Source organism: Coturnix japonica, chromosome 17 (genome assembly GCF_001577835.2).
Source record: "Coturnix japonica isolate 7356 chromosome 17, Coturnix japonica 2.1, whole genome shotgun sequence".
Classification (NCBI taxonomy): domain Eukaryota; kingdom Metazoa; phylum Chordata; class Aves; order Galliformes; family Phasianidae; genus Coturnix; species Coturnix japonica.
The window spans coordinates 7,583,868-7,607,355 of NC_029532.1; the positions used below are offsets into that span (position 1 = coordinate 7,583,868).

Consider the following 23,488-nt stretch of genomic DNA (forward strand, 5'->3'; position numbering starts at 1 on the left):
TGTTGCGTACTTTGTTTCCTAGGATTTAAACCTTTCTAAGAAGAAATAAGAGTGGGATTTTCACAACAGAATACAGGATCTGGTATCCCCACTCCTCAGAATTCAGTAGGAATGGCAATAAAATTCCACTATGTCCCTTTGTAAGTTCATTCGAACAACAATCATCTTTTTGATCATTTTCTATTTAGTACCAGTAAATGGACGTGCACACCGACTCTTGAGATCAAGAATAGTCCTTTCTTTCTCTGTCACCTAATGAAGAACTTTTCACTAGAAGCAGAAAAACAAAGAGCTCTCTCCTCTGCAAAGAAAGAGCAAAGCTCAAGCATATTAAAAACATGTTTTATACTTCAGCAGTTTACACTGCTGCTGAAATGCATTTCCAGGACTTCTGTAAATGTTTATTTGGACAGATCAATAGAAGAGCCAAGTTTCCTTTTCAATCCTCCTACTGGAAATCCCTCATCTTCCAAATAAGTTTATTTTCTTTGTAATATCACAAACTCAAAGTCTATCATGAGTTAGGTCACCTGTTATGCAGTTAACATACTTTTACAATGCCATGCAGCTATTCCAGAGACCAGAATAACACAGACAATACACTCCAGAACAGAGTGTAAGTATAGAACTAAGAAGTGAAGAAAAATAAGAAAACAGACAGCAAAAGATGTACAGTAAGACAAGATAAAAAATAGGCACTGAGATAAGAGATGTAGCAATAAGAATTTCCATTTTATTTTAAACAGTTATTACTAGGAAATTTAAACACTTGTGCTATATTTCCTGCAATTAATTCAATTTCTCTCTGAAGTTACAGCATATTTACAAACTTTGCATATAAAAAAAACCTTTTGAAAAAGTTAAAGCAGGCCATAAAGTGTCCGTGCTAAATGCTTTGTGGTTCATCAAACACACTGATGTGACACAGACAGATAATACAACAAGTTAACATTCCTATCAGGACTGTACAGGACTCCATTAATCACTACATATGACTTTAAAGTTTGGTACTACAGAAGCTTTTGCTAATATGATTTTTAAAATGTAATTATCGATAAGATATGTAGGATTTTGAATAAAGCACTCCAACTGATGAATGGAGATTCATGCCCATTTAATATCCTAATACTATTGCCAAATACACTGCAATCCTACATGAAAGCTGACCTGATAGATAAAATTCTTATAATGAATTACATGATACTTATTAGAGAAAAGAAAAACACACAGACTAAATATAAAATGGTCAACTGCAACAAGAGTCAGACCAGTGGATCTGAATTTTAACATTTTTCTTTCATAAAACAAGCCCTATCTTTTTAAACTTGGATGTGCACACATGCATACACACGTGTTAATGAACAAAATGTTCTTCCACCTCTACTCCCAGAAGTGCCCTGGTTCACCTCAGACACTGTGCAGAGTCCATCCTTCACAGTGACATCAGTGCACAGGATACCTGCAGCAAAAGCCACATTCCCTCAGAGGCACATCAGCACCACTCAATGATTCAAAGAGGATGCTTTTTAGCATCACACAGCACTCCTTTCCGTGAAGGCTGAACATTCAGCTTTCAAAGGGTTTCCAACTCCTTCTGGCCCAAGGCCTCTGCTTTTATAACTGCCTTTGATTCATGAGCATTCATCACATCTCCTGCTCAAATGTTTTAGGAAGCTGACTCATACCTCTGAATATAAAGCGAACACTACCAGCAGACATAACGAACAGAGCATAAACACTTAGTAAAGGCTTCAGAAAGTATAGCTGTAGTGCATGTGTTAAGCTGCTCTACATCAGTTAAAGCAAGTCCAAGCCAGAAGACCTACATTTTATCCTGTCACTAATTTCTTACTGCTCATTTCTTCCTGCTTTTGATTTACCAGCCTGTAAAATGAAAATGAACTTCATTTCATGCTCTCCAGGAGATCTGGGGCTTACCAAATAGAAACTATTAAAGTTTGAGATTATCAGCATAGAAGAGATTAACATGAAATATTACTCCTATAAACAAATAACCAACCATGTCTGGATCAGGACAGGAAATACACCAGATTGATAGCCATTTTAAATTCAGGAACTGATTCTTGAATTACTGTTAATGTATCCATATTTCTGTAAAAATAAAGCACTTCAGAGCAAAAAGTGTATCTACTGAATTTACTGAGAGGGATATATGTCTGTATGGAAAGCCTATGATACAGAAAAGTTACCAGCAACATTTTTAAGCAGACATAAAAAGCCCCAAGTGTAATCTGCTATCCAAATCATCCACAAATGAGAAAGAATACCCTAATCATTCTCTTCACTCTTTCCTTTCCCCCCCCCTTTTTTCATGCCATAAACTTAAGTGTATGGATGCTAAGGCAGAATTCAAAATTCGAGTTAAGAAAACTGAGATTTCAGACACAGAAAATTGGCTACGAGATGTAGCAGGTGCATATTAAAGAATATCTAAGAGAAGCAAATGCTAGCACTGTCTTCCCACAGGCCTATCATCTGGTTACAAATCTGAGCAATGTTGAAAAGCATACAAGACAATTTTTTCAGGTTTTAAAAGTCTCAAAAAAGTGGCCCTAAATAGTCCAGGTATATAATTTCAGCAAACCACCTAATAAAGCAATTGTACTTTCCCAGTCTCCTATCATTCTTTCAGAAAGTATGAATGATAGATCATGATACATCTCCTTTTTCTTTCTTGTCCATATCAATTTATCTATCAATACTTCAATAAATTTCAACTTGCAATCACAAGTACGGATGACAAACCCTTCAATGTTGCAGCCTAAATATGATACAGAAGGGAAATGTTATCACAAATGAAAGAATGACAACTCTGCACAACAACAGTTAGAAACATAGCTTCAAAGCAACACAAGACTCTGCAAACTTAGATATTTCTCTGAATTAATACAGACATTTTAAGTAAGGATATATGGTGTCTGAACATACCGACAGCATCTTGAAGAACAAGCCAAGTTAATGCCAAACTGGTAATAGATCCTTACTGAATACTAGCGATGTAGATGTTTGAAACATTGAACTCTTCCACTATGTAGATTAAACCCTTGAGACACTTGAATAAACAATAAGCGTATTGTTCCAAAAACTTTTCTTTAACTAAAATTTATTTAAATTAGCATGCTCTTTCTCTAACAGAGAAAAAAATACTAAATATTAATAATTACATTCCAAATTTTGCTTTTAATTTCAGCTTCTGATACATCAAGAAAGCCAACACAACTATGGAAACATCACGGAGAGAACAAACTTGAATCTGGATGCAAAAGAAAAAATGTTCTCACTCATTAGGACAGAGAAATTATTGAGTGTAACAGCTTGTAATAATAGAGTGATAATAATACATGGCTTTGTATTTTTTGAGAAATGATCTCTACTTACAGCTTAAGATAATTGTTCTGTAAATTTGCTACTCGGTCATTTGGTACCTTTGCTTAATTAGGATGGCAAATACTAAAACCTTCAATCTGGTATGACGTAGATGTACTTCAATAGGCCTTTTACTCCTGTACCTTTATGCTGAGAAACACCATTTTTTCTCTCTCACACCACTTCATATAAATTAAACACCTAAATTGTAATTCAACAACCAGCAGTATTTTACAGAATGCAATATATTAGTAGGCCAAACAAAGGTAATGCTAGCTATTTAGCATTTCTTTTTACCATCAGCAGCAAAATAAAGTGCATGGTCCTCTCTGATACTCACATTTTCAGGTATACTAGGAAGCTCTCTGATGTCAGGCACAGTAAAGTAAGAGTGCTGTAAAAGAAGAGCAAATACTGATTATTTTGATATTGTCAAAAGTATTCTAAACTTGTTGCTTCATATTAGCAGTTGCTTAATCAAGTAATAAGGACAGAACATTCGTTACCAACTACCAATATGGCTTGTTTATCATTTCAAAAGCTGCAATCTTAGATCCCAAATGCAACATCAAATGTAATCAGATAGGAAGTATATCAAATACTCCAAGAGAGAGATTGCACTGCTTTGTTCTGCAGAGGTAGTGACACACACAGACTTGCACAATGTATGACATTTGCCAAGAAATATCCAAGGCAGTCTGTAACTCAAACTAGTTTTCCATAGCCCACTGCAATATGCACAACAAACCAAGAAACAACCAAGTTTTTGTTGCAAGGAGGTCCTTTTCTAACTTTTTAGTGAGTTTCATTAAAGATAATAATACAGTTATGGAACTTTATGAGAAATACATCCTATGTTTTTATGCCTATCTGTAGAATTATGGCTGAAGTTCTCAGCCACTTTTATCTTCCTTATAGAATTTGAACAACAACTGATCTCCCAGTTTCACAGTCCATTATAGTCTTAATTTTTATTTTTTTTAATTGACTGCATTCCAAGAAAACAGCTTTATTCCAAGTTCCCATTCTGATAACACACAACTTGCATGATTCTTGGTTACAGCACTGGGAAAGGAAAAGAAAGCATGCAACTAAGTGGTTCTTGTAAATTGATGTTAATACAATTTACATTATATTCACAATGTTTACAATCTTAGGACTTTTATTATTTGCTGAAACTTTATAGGGTTTTATATCCTTGGCACAGTTCCATAGTTGGCTCTGTTTTCTTGTATGCATCCCATACATTTCAGTTTAATAGTCTGAAATAGCAAGTGGGTGTACCAGCTCTGCTGAACAAAATGAACTTTTATAAACATAACTTTTGCTTTTTGATACATCACTGTTTTACTTCAGCTAGAAAGATGTAATGAAGGGACACAGCCGCAGAAGATGCAACTGTATCACATATAAAAGCCTCACTCCAATCCCAAAACAGGCATGCAGCAGCCAAAATAAAATGCGTAAAGATACCCTAACAAACAGCCCTTCGGCTGCTTCTTGATAAATTTCCTTGCTTCGCTGCCCGTGAAATGTCTGAGGGAAGGAAGAACAGCAGCATTCCTTGCAACCACTGGTATGAAAAAAAAAGAAACAACTGAATATTCTAAATGATCACTGGCTTTCAAGACAGCTCTTCCTTCCATCAAAGAAAAATGCTTTTCATAAAACAGCCAGCCCCAAAAGGACTGGGGCATTTCTACTGCCAGCTGGTGACCTAAGCAAGGCCAACAATTGTTACCTGTCGATGGACATCACAGAGTGAAGTGATGACAGTAAGAAGGTTGTTGCTAAAAAATACTTTAGAAGAAGGACTAAAAGCAAAGAGAGTGGGAGAAGAAAACTGGCTGCACACATCACTACTTTCCATGTGAACTCCAAACAACTAATTGGCAACTGCAGCAACATGCATCTTTAGTATTCTTCCACTACAACCTGGTACACAAGGTGGATCTACAAAAATTAATTTGAATGCAGACAACCCCAAGAGTAACTTCTATTCACAATCTCTTCAATAAAATCCCACATCTATACTTTCAGTGGTCTTTGATAAAGTTTTTTACAAAATACTTATATGAAATAAAACCTTATTTGTGAGTTTTTTTCCCAAAGGAGAAGAAGGAATTAGAAAACACAATTAACAGCTAACTATCAGAACTCTGTTATGACGGTACGGGACTGATTTCCAGTCTTGCCCCTTGCACATTCACATGGTCTAAGATCTCTGCAGAAGTGTGGACAATAAATGTCATGTTGCTGCTCTGTGACCTCTAGCAGGTCGCAAATGATATGGTGAGACATTTCCATGGGGAGTACACACAATCTTCCTCCAATGAAAGAACAGCATTTCAAAGACATGTGAGGTTACCGAAAGGGAAACAGAGGACCCCAGATGTGAAAAGGCAAATTTCACAGCTCTGAGTCCTCATAGGAAAACAGTATCTGCATGCTAAGTTCCAAAAAGGAGAACTGCTTTGTACATTTCTCTAACATTGCAAGCAATTAAAATTAAACACCTCAGCTTAAATCTTATTTTACTCGTCACTTACCAATCCAAGCTGAACAGGGGTTTTTGGCTCAGGGATGCTAAGTTTATGAAATGTTTCCAGAAGCTCACTCCTTTGGTTATCCTGAAATAAGAAAAAAAATAAAAAGAAGAAAACAAGAAAACAAAGGAAAACAAAGTACACATTACTACAACAAACTAATTGGAAAACAGAAGGGTAATGTCTGTGGGAGGGGCTAGAGAACAGGTAGGTGTTAGAATGGCTCGATACATCAGACTGTGAACAGTAATAAATGTAGTTTTCTCTGATGTCTGATTTTATAATTTTATAATTTTCATTTTAACATTATTTTTTTCCCATATTTTTATGCATTTGCACGTATTTCTGCAACCTAAGTCACCAATATCACTACAGAGTTACTCAGCTTGAAGCACGCCAGTTTTCACTTCAAGTTCTTTACAACAACTCGTTAACGTGGGCTAAAACAAAAAGCATTTAGCCCCCATAGGTGAAGATACAATCCTACATGACCATACAACAAACATCAGTATTTCTGACAAATGGAAACTAATGACTGCAAAATAAATCAAAGCAGCAACCTGAGGTTTTACTTGCAACATTTTAATATGTGGAACTAGGCTAGATATTGCAATCATGATTTCTCTGTATCATGAGCTATCTTGTATAAAACTAGAATCAAATTTTAATAGTTTAATTCATATTCTTACATTATCTCAAAACTTTTTGTTGGTTTGTTTGTTTTGTTTTAATGTTGTTTTGCTTTAAAAACAAAACAAGAATCTAAAAGAGCTAGGCCAGATTATACTACGTGGGTCAGCATTTTCCATCAGTAAGCTTAGTTCTTCGCTTACTTTACATGACAAGTAAGGTTTGATAAGACACTGATCTGCCCAAGGTGCATGAAGCACCATGATCTGGGAATTGCACAGATGTGGTGAATACACCTCAGGTCATCAAAGAGTCTGTGCAGTGCAAGTGACTGCAGGGAAACCATTAACTTGAGGAGGATCCACAGTCACATTCTTAAATGTATTCTTTCCCCCCAAATAATCTAAAAGTTGATTTACTTTTCATTGGTCACTGACAAACTTTCAGCCAAGCTCAACACACACTTGCTATAATTGCACAGCAGAGATTCGTAAATTCACATGACCATGTCTGATACGAGCATCTTTTAAATCAGTTTCCTTTTCAGTCTCTCTCCCACATTTGATATTGGGGCAGGGAAGAGAAGGGTTAGTACTTTAGAATAATACCTGTCCTTTTGCTGAATAATCTGCCAAGACATTGAGCAGCTTATAAAAGACTTCAAACCATGGTAGGTAACTAAAAAAAAACACACACAAAAACAAAACAAAACAAACAAAAAAAAACAAAAAAAAAAAAAAAAAGGAAGAAAAAGCATACATTTAACTTGTTAAACTTCAGTTAATAAATCCAAGATTGCTGGCTATATATACTTGTATCCTCAACAATAGTCTTCACTGGACACACTTTACAAACATCTGTTAGGAAAGTCACATTGGACCTTTGCTGAAGGACTTCATGTGAAGGACAGCACTGCTGGAAGGCTGAAGCATCTCCTTCCATTGGCAACTGAGCTTCAATAATAACTCCCTCCCAGAGTTTCCAGCCACTCAGGGCACCTAGCTTAAAACTGAGTACTGGCTGTAAATGAACACTGAGAGAAAGGCAGTCAATGCCAGAAGTTCATAGGAATTTCTTCTCATCCCATCTGTACCAAACATTCACATTGTTACACAGATCATCAAATAACTGCACATAGATTTATCTGTGCTCACATGTGGTGGAGTATTTTAAATTGTAATCATCACCCAAAAAGTACAACTAGTTTCTGTCATCAGAATAGCTGCTAAACATCAGGAAACTGAATATCAACAGCTGTTTTGGTTTTGAATAGCAATACAACAAACTCCTTTTTTTAATTTTATTTACACTACAAAACCAGTATCTTGATTTTTTAAATAAACCATCATAACTACTAAATCTTATTCCGCATCCTATATCACTGCATTTAGCACAGCTAAGTTACATCAAACAGAAGTAAATCTGCTAACAGGTTACAAAAGCATTAAATTAAACAAAGACACAACACCCAGAACATCCCATCTTTTTCATTTCCTCTACATCCCCACTCAATAAAATAAGACAACTAAGATGTTGTTTTTCACCAGTTTGCTTTGGTCTGATTTTGGACCACATCTTCATGGCACAGTTCTTTATTCTAGCTCCCCTCAGCTGCTGTGAATGGGAAGGAAAGTTGACATGATGCACAGACTGACTCTTCCTTTAATCACAGATGCTTTCTGAAGCAAATGGATTCTATTTTGATAGAGTTAGACAAGATTTAAAGTTTTTATAAAATATGACTACATCCTGACATCTATAAAGAATTGAGTGCCCTGTGGTTCCTAACTGTACAGCTTTTAGTAATAAATGAAGTGAGAAGCTATATATGAGACAGATAAAGTGAACGGCACTCCATCATTATCATTTGTTTGAAGACTGAAAATGCTACTGTAACATGTAAGTAGCTTATCAAAATGCGCTGATAAGAAACTTAACTTTTCATGCTATATGACAGCATTATCGTTTAAATAAATATGCTTTAAGTATCTTTACAAACAATGTATTAGAATAGAGCAGAAAGACAGACAATTACCACTTTAAACAGCATTTAAGTTTGGCATATATTGTAAACATTCAAGAAGGATTAGGCAGAAGATAGGTTTCTTTTTTTCTGTTTAGTTAAATAAACTTCAGTAGAGTTAAAAGCCATTACAAGAGTAACAAGAAATCCTCTCAAAACCTATCTGCTAAGTAGAGATTAAGAACCCAGGAAACAAATCCTTGCAAGCTATCAACCAAAGATAGTCAGGAGATGAAAAAAACAGAACACCAGGAAGACAGAAAGCTCCCCAGCAGAATAAAAACCACAGCTTATTTCAGGAAGGCACATTTAAGTTCTGCTTAATTGCTCAGGAAATAAGTCAGTGTCTGAAGCAGACCTCAACACAACACAATACACAGAGGGATTTATGCTTGTGCTCAAGAGAAGTGCAAGACAACAACAACCATAACAAGACACTCACTCTGGAAAACTCCCAAAAGCTGCTGTTTCAGGTAAAAACTTTTATAATGTCTTAATAAAGAGAATTACAGCCAGCACTAAGTAGTTTTGAAAGAAATCAATGTATTTATTAAAGATCTAAATATTTAGTTTGGGTTCGTATGACACATAGGATAAAAAATGCAAAAAGAAATCACGTATGAATCTCTGCAAAGCTTCCATAAAGCGACTTCAGCCAAGTTTGACATAATGAATATATCACATAATCAATCACTTTAAGCTCTACCATCTTACTCGACTATAATATCCGTGTATTTACCCTATCTATTACAAATGAATTGTATGGCAAATTTATTACCACCACAAGAAGTTACACTGCTGGAATCTGTGGGAGTTCCTTCTACTTTTTAAGGGCCAAAGAGGTGCACGAGCAGCTTTAGATTCAATTCAACGTATTTTAAACTTTTAAGGTCCTGTAGGGTCCTGCAGGTATTCAGACTACTACATTGCTACCACAGATCAAGAAGCAGTTGTCTGAAGTTCTCTCTAGATATTTGTCATAAAGAAGAAAGGTGTGGGTTATGCCTCTGAGCAGCTCCTGCCATACAGACAGGGCGGAATTCAGTCAGAGTCCTTCTTTGCCACATGCAGCTGAAGTAGCACAACTGGTAGCACTGCTGAAGATTTATGGCTTATGACTCGCTCATATTTAATTTGTAACCAAACACTTCCCCTTCCTCTTAGGTACCTTAGAAGTTTTGATTAACTCTTGTTTTCACAGGTCAGAGGTTAAACAAAGGAAGGGAAGAGCTCTGCAGTGAAATTGCCCAGAGCACCACAGCATGCGAGCACGCGCACACACGTGCACACACACACACACACACACACACGGCTGTTCAAACAACATGAAGAAGGTGGCGGATGGGAGATTATTCACAGAATTTGAAGTTCAAAGTCTCCAAGAAGCATAAGCAGAATGTGGCTGCAGAGTGAACAAAAAAAGGGCAATCTGAAATTCACTTATAAGTTTTATGTTTCTAATTTCCTCACAAATGTGAGAGTGTGTGTATTTCTTTGCCACAAATCACGACAGCCAATTCCAGCCTGACCCAAGCAGGCAGCGAGGTCTGTGCTCTGCTTTGCTCTCCTCCTGCGATGCAGCTCGCTGCTGGAGACAGGCCAGTCTGACGGGAAACAAACATGGGCACAGGAAAGCTGCTTATTATGCTACATAAGGTCTGCACAAACTCCACTGCACAAGTCGCACAGTACCTTATTCAGAAACTCGTATGTCATCACCTCTTTAGTGCGCTCCTTGAAAGCACAAAACATCATTAGTTACATGTGTCACAGCAATTAGGGACAGTCAAAACGTTAAGACAACAGTGCTGCACTGCAGCTTGTAAACACGAACGTTTTCAAAAAGCAGATTTCAAATAATACTGGTGCAAAACCAACGACTGCTTGAGACATCGGGAAAGATCTTGATTTCTTACGTACAAAAACAAACAAATGAGCACAGTAACAAACCACAGCAGCTGTGAGGCTGGCTGGCGCTGCTGGAAAGGGGCTCTGAGGGCTGCAGGAAGCAGCAGAGCCCCTCATGCCCTGCAGACCCGCTGGCACAGGGAGGCAGAGGGCAGCGGCCCCGCATGGCAGCTGTGCGCAGGGGCAGAGCGTGGCCCGCACCACACGAGTTACGCGGAACAGAAAATGTCATCACCCAGCATGAGCTGCTGCACAGATGAAAATGCTGTGCTGCAGTCAACTGAGCTTTGAATTTTTCAACATATCAATCTGTGCATTTTAACATCTTAAAGGAAAGAGCTACAACAGCAGCACATGTGAGGTCACATTTCTGACCTCCAGAAAGGGCAGCGGCCAGAAGAGCAGAACGCAGAGCCCTCCTCCCTGGAACAAAGGAGGAGCTGCCCTGGGTTGTGCATGTGCACGTGAACAGTGTGCAAGCACACGCATGCAGATAGAGTCTGTACAGCACAAAGTTGGGGGGTCTGAGCAGAACTTCCTTCCATAGTGGGAAGTTTTATGATTGCCAACAGCAATGAAATAATGTGGAAAACTACACATCTAGGATCTTCTTCCTACTAATGTTATACACTTAGTACAAAAGCTTAAAAAACAAACAAAAATCACTAACATTGCTTGTAATCTTATATTTTTTCTTAACTATAAAGAAACACTACTTCCAGTTGAATCAGAACATTAATAAGAAGCAGAACATTAATAGAAACTAACACCTTGCTTCCACAGGTAGTATTTGATATGAACAAGTAGGAAAGGCCTCAAGAGCACATTAAAAAGAGTTGCCTGATTTGCCCAAACCCTCTCCTGGTCTGTTTCACATAGGTAACCCTGGAAATAAAATTTCAAAATGTACAACAACACATATTGCTCAACTTATGGCAAAAGTTACATGAGAAAACACTGCGGGCTTCACTGTACTGCTCTTGTACTCCTTCCTGCCATGCAGTTCCCCAGTTTGGGATATTAAATGAAAGTAAACTTACTCCTCAGAAAATATTTAAGAGACTGAAGAAATATCCTTCATAAGAGCTTTGAACTTATGTAACACGCAGGGCACCCTGATAGGATGCTGTGGGGCTTCAAGCTGTGCAGATGCTCCAGTGCTATCAGTACCCAACGACTGCTTCCCAGTGAATGCTCAAACCAGAAGGTCATATATATATACATAGCTGCCGTGTAACAGATGCCTACATGTAAAGATGTAGCTAATTTAATTGAACATAATTGGTCAACAAATAAATAAAAAAACACAGAATCTCTAGGAATAGCAAAGGAAAAATCTCCAAGAAGGTTGTCTACACATGCATGCAGTTGGTTTCTTTATCAAGTAAAACAGCATTTCCTCAGGAAAAATAAATAAATAAATAAAGCTGTTTGATTCAGTTACAAAGCATTCCTAACGAACACAGGTTTTGATAGCAAATATGCTTTCTTTGAAATGTGAAAATTTCACCATTATTGCTTCTTTGGATATTTTTTGAGTGCTCATTACAATGAAGAGGAATCAGAGAGTACAGTGTGTACCACTTAAATCAGCTCAGCTACCTCATGAATAACATGCACATCCAAGGTCAAGTGCAAGGAGAGGATGACAAAGTGGCCAACGTGTGGAACCAGGAATTACTGTCAGACAGTGAAGTCAACTTAAAAAGGTAAATCTTTTCTGGTGTTAACTGTAAGACAACAGCAGAGGAGGAAGCAATTCAAGATACCAACATGTATGAGAGCACTGTGAAAACTGAATGCAGAAATGACTCCTGTGGAGCATTAAGGAATTTGCAAACATTGAGAATTTCAGCAGTAGAACATGCAGTATTCCAGTGCGACCACTGGTAATCCTAACAGCAAGGGGTGCTTTTCAAAATGATTTATGAGTGTTTGCTAATTAATATACCAAATTCCTCAACCTGATTTTTGACATTCTATTTTCTGGTGTGCTGACAGCAGTCAAACGCAAAGTGAATGTCCTTGGATTCCTTTCTCATGTGATTTACCAATCAATGCAAAATTTAAGCAAATTTACTGAATTTTATGACAGGATAATTTCTGTTCAGTTTACATCAGAATAATCTTTGAGCTCTGTTCTGCTGTCAGGAACTTTCTGTTTTCACTCTGGTGGGTCACTCCCCTTAAAAAAAAATAATCAAAGATTTTAACTTCTAACATACAAGTTATTCACAGCATTGGGAAACCTTGCCAAGTGAGATTTCTCCAGTCAGTCCACATGCAGAAAAGAGAAAGGATTTCCTTTAAAAGACAGAACCCAGGGTCTGGTGAAATGAAATGTAAAACTGTAAGTGGATTTTGGAGAGTGCATACATCTCTAAAGCCTGGGGCACAGGCTCAAGACAGAAGAAAAGAACTGTGCCATTTGATCAGCTTTACAACAGAGCAGCACTACTACACAAGTCTCTCATCACTTTTATGGAGTGGAAAGCTGCAGATTTTACTGTACCCAGCTAATCTAAGCATGTCTGACCAGGTAGGGCTCCAGTCTCAGATTTGGCATCAAGAGCCCTCACTTAAAAATAAATAAAAGAAGTTTGTTAGTGGATGTAAAATGAAATAGCAAGCCTCAAACTCCCTATCACAACAAAAGGTCTCTCGTCCCTTTTTAGAAGGCAGAGTAAATCTCTGTTGGTTTTGTAGTGGTGTTTTGTTGTTTTTCAGCTTAATTCTGAGAATGCAAGTTCAAAAGCAAGGTTCTAATGTAGCAACACAAAATAAAGGTGCATAAAGAAAACAATTTTGTTTGCACCTACAAGGCAAATACTGACAATTAAGACATTACACCCCCATTAAAAGCTACAGGCAACCAACATCCCATAAAGCAAATGTGGTGAGAAGATGGATATAGTGAAGTGTTTGACAGATAATGTGTGAGATTTATCAAGTGCAACTAGATAGTCTTGGAATTAAAAAGTCACCAACAATTACATTCCACTCAGTGCCAACAGCAAAGCATTGAACAATGTTTGCTTTGGCCAAGGTTAACAAGGAGAGGGCAGAGAATAGACTTAAGCTGAGCAAAGTTACAGACATTACCTGCAGTCTGCTCCTCAGACAAAAAAAAAAAAAAAGACTGGGCACATAGGGCTTGATTTTAAAAAGGCAGGATGTGTTAGAAAGCATGAGAACCTAAAGATCACCGCTGAAGTGACAATACAGAGAAAGGATTCCAAAGGCTTAACTTGTCAAGGAACCTCTTCTCAAACCACGTTTAAAAGTACACATGAAAGTGCTGGAAGAGAGAACTCTAGATGTGGCAGACAGTCAGAGATCCCACTAGGTTTGAGACATCTGGCATCAGTTGAAATCCATCACATTTCATTTGGGGATCAAAGAGTAGTGTTAAGTCTATCACAGGTTGAAACAGCAGATCCTAAACACCCTTTTTATCCCGGCACAAATTAACCTTTCTTCCTTGACCAGAAAACAGCTCCTTTTCATTAAAGATGCCAAAGATGTACTCTAGTACTGAATTTGATCTAAAATTTCAGTAGAATTATGAACTTTTTATTATAAATCAGGAGTGCTCCCTGTGAGTAAAATGCCCAATGCTACATCACACTGCTGCTCCCTTACAGCAAGCATCTTGTGTTACAAACACATCAGTTTGCAAAAACCAAGTCAGAGCCTGATGTGATTGCAGGCTGTCTATGTCTACAGTGCCAAATCTGTTTCAGGAATCCCAATGAGCATTTAGACTCATTTAGCTATTGGGCAAATAAGCACATTACATGTAGTAGTGCTCGACTCTCTGCTTGCAGAAATACCATGGATGACCCTGATCATCAGGCATCCCATAAATGTGACACAAATTAACAGAAAAGACTCTGGCCCTTTAGCTGGCTGAAGTGCCCAGTTTTTATTTATGAGTCATCCTGCAATCAGTTTAAACAAATCATTAAGTAGGAGATCACTCACTATCACTTTATTCTCCAAACACTCAGGCTGCAGCACCAACATAAATGAATTTAAAGCACACTGAGGTGAATTAGGGCTAGGAAAATAGCACAGAAATTGTGTAGGTGTGAAGGAAGATCTGTCCCTTTATCAAGGACGATGATAAACATCTGCAGTTGTAACTTAAGGTTTCTATTTCACATACACTCACAGTCCAGATAATACTGATTCTACAAAGCCACGTAAAGTCTTTCCACCTATTATTTCAGTGTAAATGAACCATGGTTTCTATTGAAAAGAAAACACAAACAAGAACATGCGAAAATCAACTCATGCAGCTTTTGCCAGCAGTTTTACCTCTCAGAACAGCCCCTGCTTCTCCAGTTACTACCACATAACCTGAGGGGTCCTGCCAGACCTTGATTTTTGAAGGAGGAACTTGCCAAGTACAGGATGGTTTCACTCCTAAGATGCATTCTCTTCACTTTCTGACAGCAACAAAGAAATGCTCCACTTGCAGAAGACTTATTCATCTTATACTTAAATACTTCCTACTTTTTTGACGCCAAGGACCTAGGTTTTCCCAAGGGTGATGTGCTAATTCTTTTTGTATAAGCACTAAAATGTAAGTTTTCAAACCAGTCAGCCAGGGCCAAAGGTAATAAAAAGTGACGTGATTTAATTACTTCTGTTACAGTTGTTCAGCAAGTAAAGGAGGTGTGACATGAAGCCCTAATTAAGTAAAATTGGTTTCTGGTCAGTAGGTAAGACCAGTGAACTAGCTGGACTAGACTCCCTAGACTCGCAGCTTTATCTAATTCCACTGGTAGTAATACATTAATATTATTAGCACCTGACATTCTTTGTTGTGATTCTTATCACTGATATTTCACAGAAGTGTGCCGACTTGCCATCAAGTTGAAAGCTTTGGTAAAATCTTCAAAACAACTTCTTTTGACACACCTTCATCACTCTTTGAATACACTAAAAGACAGTTCCCTTGGATTGGTGATGTAGCGGGAAGAGGAGGATTGTTCACTTGTTTTGTAGCCTTGTTTTCAAAGATTTATTTATTTTGGCAACATTTACCTTAAGTTAAGTATGGAGGATGGAACAATATCACATGTGGAATAATTTTAAATGACAGATAAAATTTTAAGGGGTCTAACTTTCTTCTTCAACGAGTGTATGAATCATCTTTTACCCGTCCATCCTTACTTCTAGCTTTTTCCTAAAACCATTTTGAGGATTCATCTCTCCCTTCTGCACATATTCCTCCTGCCCCTCATTTTGCTTTTTCCTTCACTAAACAAAACAGAAATGCTTAACTATATTATAGCGGTGCTCCTCAGCAAACATACTGGGGCCTCTGACTGCGCTTCTCTGAGTGCAACATCCATGAATTCAGATCCTTAATTTTACTACTGCTATGATTAAAAGCAGCAGGCAGCAGACTGAGATGAAACAAGAACAAAGGACTTGTTGCAGAGGAGCAACTCTCAGATAAGAGCACCGCATTAATTTATATAGCTTCAGGAAATACACAGAGTAATTCAAATCTATGGTAAACTCAATCTAGGGCAACACAATTATACCTTTCCCTTGTCCCTGCACATCTCATTATAGTTTTTGGAGTTAGCATGTGGACATTGCTATTAAAAAGAGAACAAACAGTGTACTGTTAAGAACTCCAGGTTTGGAAAGAGCGGTCATACTATATTATTATGTGGAATAGTTATTTTATTTTTAAGTGTTTAAATATACAGCACAGATTGCTTGTATTCTGGCCCCACAGGTGAGACAACTGATAACACTTTTAAACAGCCACCTAAAGAAGATCCCATTATAAACAATGAAGTGAAACATGCACCTCCAGAGAAGGATTTGCCTGGTCTCCAGCGTATAGTCAGAAAGTGAATTAACTTCTGGAATCTTGTCCCAGCTTAATCCATTCCTAAAACTCCTGTAAATACTGCGAGCAAGGTCTGTGAGAGTCTGTGCATGACTTGTTGCCACCTCTGGAGAAACAGATGAGTACTTTACAGCACCACCCATGCCATCATGAAAGTGATAAACTGGCAAGCGGGAGTGCCAGGACTGCCGCACTTGTGAAGCTGTACAAGTACAAGCAAGTTCACAGATTTTCTTAGAGGTTATAAACTTTCAAAAACAAACAAACATAATAATAATAATGATAATAATAATAATAATAAAGCAAACAGCACTATGTATGTTTAATATAACTGTAGTCACAGATAAGATTCCTGTTCTGAGCAGAACTGGAAGAGCTGACAAAAAGCACACACATGGAAATAGCTCATTCTGGAAGGCATTAATCCATTCCTGTAGATTTGAGAGCTTCCGACACATTACCTCTTTTATAACATTGTAGGATGGCAACTCCCCCAACCTGCTGCCGCATGCCTTACAGCAATTCCACAGTTGAGGCCCTTTCCATGCCCTCCCCATCTCCATGATCCCTGCTCCCACAGCGCAAACCAGGAGCCACATGCCGGGGCAACACAAGGAAGCCCATGCTGGGAGCACTTCACTTCCTGCTCAGGATCAACAGAAGGCACAGGCAGTGGAACATTAAGGGTTCAAGCAAAATGCACATTTCTCTGTTCTACAGTTTTGAACTTGAGAACTGCTATGCTTTTCTGTCAACAACTTTTTTGCAATAGCACTTCGGAACAAACTTCCTTTGGCAAAGTAACAGCAGTGATCCACTGGTGCAGGTTCTAGAGTAAGATTTGGAAGCATTTTACTATTACGCTCCTCATAATTCAAACTCTGTTTTGCGTCTGCCTTTATAGGCTATTGTTGGCCAGATGGAAAATATTAAGGAAAACGGATTGCAACTAAATCATTCGGCTGTAGTCTGCTGCCAAAAGGCCCCAGGCTAACTACAAGCAGATTTGCAAGCAGGCTCTGCTCCGTTACAATCTGAGATCTGGCACATCCTTTGCCCTGACTAACAGCAGGAGGGCACAGGGCCAGCTGAGAGCAGCTACTGTGCCAAACAGACTGTGCAGGTCTTGCTGCTTGAATGCTTCCACAGAAAAGGAGAATCGATGGGACTCTTTTGTAAACAACTCCCTGTACTTTCTGGCTGCTACTAACTTCAAAAGTGGTATAAATTTATCCCCCTACAAAATAAATGCGAATACACAGCTTAGGCTTATTACCAAATCAAGACAGAAATAAACAACAGTGTTAATACACAACATCTAAGCTTTCAACTACAATAATTATGCATATATACACATATATAATGAAGAACATTTTTTCCTCCAACAAACATTAAGAACAATAAAGAATGACTGAACAGTAGCCAAATAGTGTGTTCTTATTAATATTCTTTGCAACCTCTTATTTACAAGAAGGTAATTAAGTTCAATGATTGGAAAATTTACTCTTAATGCTTATTTCTAAGATACGTATTTCCCAAGGCACTCCTTTTGTTCAGCTCATATATTCAGTTATCAATCAGCAGGACTGGCTTATCTAGGATGTTCAGTGAAGAAAAAGAAAAGACAAAAGATATTTGCCTAATACTAACCAACTGTCTCAGGCATTCAACATTTTATTCCAGATGTTCCTTCTTTCATTATCTGCCCCTGTTGAAGCACATCACATACGGCTCTCTAGAAAGAACAGGGGTGTGCAGGTATCAAGGAAGCAGACTGGTTGGCATTCACACTTCATAGTATTCAATGTTAAAAATAATAATAATAATAATAATAATAATCTTGCGATAAAGATCGAACTGCTAACTTGATGGATACAATTCAGAGCTGTTAGCAGTGAGGGAAACTCCTTTTTCAAACACCATCATCATCCAGTCACATGCATCATGCATCTGCATAAGGCCTTCACATCTCTATTTCAACCATAAGGCACGTGCCACCACTGAATGAAACAGAGGAGCGAGCATGTGCATGGCAAGGCAGAAGAGAAGCCAGAAATGGAAATAATGGATCTCTCAATTCATTGAAAAGAAATATACCAGTGTCCTTCCTTTTCCTAGAGAGACCTCAAATTCATTCAGAACATTTGTCATTACAGAAAAATCCAGACTTCAGCACTTGCAGAATTCCATTTTCTTCAGTCTTTTTCATACTGTCATTAGTATCACATACAACAGCATCACACAACTTGCCATTACTACCAGAGGACTCAGCAAAAATCAATAATACTGAAGTGCAGACAAAAATTAAAACAAAACAAGCCAAAATACCTGGAAGAAAAAAGTACATTTTCAGGTGGACTTATTTTGTCACTATGAAGAACTACAAAAACTGAATTTAACACATTGCGGTATGCTTAGAACAATGAAACCTACAAACACAAGACCTTAATGCAGGCCTGTCCATTTCTGGCACGACATAGAAGGAGTTTGCCATTTTTGTCTGTGCAGTTTAGCAGGGTTCTACTCTATTTAAGTTTCAACAATAATATTTAAACCAATTCAACCGTACTTTAAAATTTCAAGCTCAGCCAGCAAAGCTTTTAACAGATCTACTGACACCATAACGAAAACTCAAAAGCTTTTCACTGAGTGACACTTTATAAATTCCCTCTTGACTTGTTATTTACCAAGTACATCTAGCTGAAAATAAGAAATTATTATTTAAGACTTCAGTTGAATCAACTCCTTTCAACAGTGGTCTTAAAACTCAGAACAACAGAATGCATTTCTACAGCTATTATTGTGACGCTGCTTGCAAATTCAAGGAAAATAAATAAGAGGCAATACTGCACACACTTCACACATTAATAAAAAAGAAAATGCAATCCACATGTAGAATCAACAGGGTTCTCTAAATCTTCCCTTAGTTTGTGACACCGCTCTTTAGGAAATGCCTATATACAAAAATATTTATATACACGCACATAGAAGCTGGCACATTCCTGTGAAATACACACCCCCATGATATTAATTTTGAGTAAGTATTAAGAATAACAACAGTAAGAGGACCAGGAAGAGCTATTATAAACTCCTGTTGAAGATTTTTAGCAATGGGACAGAAAAAAAAAAAAAAAGAATTATTAAATGCTTTTCCTTGTTTAAGACTATTTTAGTAAGCGCAGTTTGTTCAGCATTGCAAGTATCACCATTTTTGAAAGTTAAAATAATTCTAGAAACACTTCCAGAAGGTTTTTAAAGATACCAGAATAAGAAAAAATATTAAGGCAACCATGAGGGCTGCCATTCAGACCTGAGAAACAGTCTGTGATACAGCAGGGTTGAAAACAAAAACAAATAAGCAGATATAATGACAAATGTTTTTCCTCCTTTCTTGCTATATTTTAAAATAGCTCATCTCTATCCTCTAAGATTGGTAAGGAAAATGAGAAAAAAATACAGGAAGTTTAGAAAACTGTACTGAAAACCATATCAGAAAAGAAACACAAAGCAGATAGCTGAATTTAATTGATGTCAAGCTCTCTTTCTACTAGGTTCATCACATTTCCGTACATATTCTGACAAGTAACTGAAAATAAAAGCCACTGTTTGCTTAAGCAAATCAGTGGGGGTAAAAACCCTGAACTTTTAAGATGTAAACTGTTTTATAAACACGTCAAGTTAAAGCAAAATGCCTGCAACAACTGGAGACCCTTTGCAACCCTGCACACCACATTCATGGAATTCTCACATTTTTTAAGCCACTTTAGATCAATTTCCTCTCAAACACAGAAGAGGAAGTCTAACTGTTTTCCTACAGTTCTAGCCTGTAATTTCTGTGAAGAAAGGTGGGACTTGAGCTAGTCTTGCTCGCCTTTTTCTCTATAAGGTCCATGCGAAGAAACTGAGAAAGAATCTTCAACCCTCACATTAATGGATGTGTTGAATTCACAGCTAAAAGGGAATTTAAAAAAGAAAAAGAAAAAGATAAAATAAAAAAAAACCATGAAGAAGGCAGACAGAGGCTCAATAACAACATTTTTATTAAGTACAATTTTCTTGTACTGTTGAATCAGAGGGATCCAATTTCTCATGACTTATACATGTACTTTTTGTGGCCTCTGCCAATGTGTAATAGAATCAGTTTGCTATTTGCTTTCATCTCTGAAGCATTTTAAGAAGTACAGGGATTCCAGGGTCGATACAGAACAAAGACCAAATAGACTGTCCAAAAAGTGTTTTGTATCATTTCCAGCCATTACCAAACATGTTTTTGGAAGGCTTAGAAGTATTGTACAGACAGATATGGAAGCATAACATTGATTTTCTGTATTATCATTTTCTTTAATATATAACTATACTCAATCCTTATGAGACTGGCCTTTTTTTTTTTCTTATTTATATAGTGATAGAGAAACAGTTTTTTCTATGTCCATACAGAAATCTTAACAACAAAATAGGGGAGAGAAAGAAGTGAGGTTAAGTAAAATTAAAAAATATCTATAGTCACTGCTTGCAGCCCGAGCTTTGTAATTACAGCTTTGAAATGAACAAAATAAATACTTCCTCTGGCTCTAAACAGTTAACAACTCATTTCTGCAGTTGCACAGTACTTCTTCAGTAGACAGATAGTATTGTGATTGCTGAGGACTGTGACTTTTCCCCTTAAAAAGTTTAACATGGGTCAAAATACACTAAACTAAACAAAAACTACACTAAATTAAATACAGTCACAAGACTTCTGGAAATAGAACTGATCCTGGCAGTCCCGGTGCCATGTTGCTCACCATGCAAACTCCCTTCCCCATTTTCCAATTAATTCAAAATACAGGCTGAGTACTCTATACATACAGTGGTGACAAGAAGAAAAACAGGAAAACAAGTGACAGCAATGTACACTTTTGAAACCAATGCCCAAGAAAACGTAACTAGATTACAAATCTGTGGCAACAGAACAAGAATTCAAAGATGGTGCATACTGGGGAGAGGGAGCAGGGTCTGATACCTTCAGTAGAAAAGGAGGTATGCAAGGGGGAAGCACTTTACGATTTCTTTCTCTACCCCACTTTGTCATCCCTAGAAAACAACTATTAATGGTTTATGCAGCCCTGTCCTTGCAAGAAATTAGGTTGATTCACATTTTTATCTTTTTTTTCCTTAAAAAACAAAAAGAAACTCCATGAAAGCTATTCTAAGAGACAATCAGCCTCATGAAGTTGCCCTTTCATAAAATCAAGCCTTTACGAAATACTTCAACCAAAACTGTAATATTTGGGCGGTTACACATTGTGGGTTGTTCAAAGAGTATTGAACCAACATGATTTTACCCTGCAGAAGAGAAGAAGCATAAAGTCTTGTAAATCAATTAAGTACTTCTAATCCCAGTTTACCAGCTATCTGCTTCACAAAGATAATGCTTTTTGCATACTTCTATTCGACTTACAATTTGTATTTATACAAAATTTGTATTCTCCCTCCTGCATCCTTTTTGTACCTATCTATGCCTAATGATGAGAATAATAGCAACATATTAGATGAAGGTACATTCTGCTTCAAAAATATAATTGAAGCCAAGCGAGGAGTCACACAGAAGACCACATGAAGAATCACACCATGAAATCACCTCAGGATGCACAAAATCCACCAAAGTGGAAAGATTTGTAAATAAGCAAGTAGATAGGGCAGAGAACTTGTAAACTCAACATTTTATAGGGAGCTAATCAGATTTTTTAAGTACAAAAAAGAAAAATGAAAACATAAAGCACAGTCAGAATTATAAAAATCCAAGTGTCTTTTCTTACTTTTTTTTTTTTTTTTTTCCCTCAAACATAAATTTCTGTTGGTCTGGTCAGTGCAGAGAGAAAATTCTAGAAGACAACGGGACAATTCTGTCATAATTAAATATATATGTATATATTTATAAATATATGTTTGTTTGTTCTTTCAATTTCTTTCCCCAAGATAATCAAAAGATATGAAAATAGAAGAAGTGTAATGGATTTGGGATATTTTTTCTTTAGATTAGAAGGTATCACAACAGAAGTGTGTTACATTTTGGAGGCACATACACAAACAGTGGTATATGGGCCCTTAAAGCTGTTTGTCCCCTATGCATCAGTGCCCTGCCAGTTGGCAAGCCTGAGCCAGGAAGCTGTCAATTCCAATCAAGTTTAGGTGATGCAGTCCTATTAAAGAAGTCTTGCTGGTTAAGGGGCGTCCACTGTTTCCAAAGCATGGGAAGAAAAAAAAAAAAAAAAAGAGGGGAGGATGGGGGGAGGGGGCTTGAAGGAAAAAAAGGCTCTGCTTTCCTGCTTTCCTTAGATTTGAGCTGGCAACTTTCACTGACTAGAGTTTTCAAGGAGCTATGAATGAGCTTAACAAAGGAGTTCTGTGGCTAGTTTCTGGCTGAAATCCATGTCAACAGTTTTTAAGGTCACAGGTCACACTAACTAACATTTATTCCCAGCAGACCCTGCTCTAAACACAAGCTGTAAGTAGTACAAATTTGGAATTTTTCTGTAATCCCTTGAGATATTCCTGATCCTTCCACATGTTTCTGCTCAATTAAAAACAATTCTCACTTTGCACCACAAGAGAGGCCCCTGCTCAGAAATCTTATTCTATCCTAAGAATAAATGGACAAAGACCGCAATCAAAGGAAAGGGAAGGGGGGAGGAGAGGAACTCACAACAAATTGCACCAAAAACCTCAAATAACTCCATACAGAATCACATTCAGTTAGTTACATTTTCTGCCATCTGCCACAAACTATTATAGATCCATTTCTTTTTATCTTAGAAAAAGAGTGGTGCAGAGCTTAACTATTTTGGCTGAAAGGGATTTCCACACCAACGTTTCTGCATTTCACTTCAGAAGAACGATTTTCATTTTGGTACAAAAGCTGAATACCCACTGAAAACTTCAAATCTGAGTTCCACATGGGTATAACACCTTCTTATGCCAGTAACTGGCCAGTAAGTTGATGAACCAAGGAAAATCTATTTATAAGTTTTCTTTTTTTTTTAATTAACTTTAACAGAACGTGAAGTAATATAAAAGCCACAAGCTTTAGTTATTAGTGCCCCTTCCAGCAATTAGAAGTAGGTTGGTTCTATAGCTAAC

At 37.4% G+C, this 23,488-nt stretch overlaps 1 protein-coding gene across 10 annotated transcripts in view; it reads right to left on the minus strand.

Moving 5' to 3' along the window:
* DENND1A (DENN domain containing 1A) overlaps positions 1 to 23,488 on the minus strand; it is a 191,700-nt gene that overhangs the window by 100,069 nt on the left and 68,143 nt on the right. For all 10 annotated transcript variants that reach the window (XM_032448085.1, XM_032448086.1, XM_032448083.1 and 7 more), the window contains 3 exons: positions 7,172 to 7,241; positions 5,937 to 6,017; positions 3,728 to 3,781 (listed from right to left, as the gene is read on the minus strand). In XM_032448085.1, the coding sequence (XP_032303976.1) occupies positions 3,728 to 3,781; positions 5,937 to 6,017; positions 7,172 to 7,241 (205 nt within the window). The remainder of the gene's footprint in view (positions 1 to 3,727; positions 3,782 to 5,936; positions 6,018 to 7,171; positions 7,242 to 23,488) is intronic.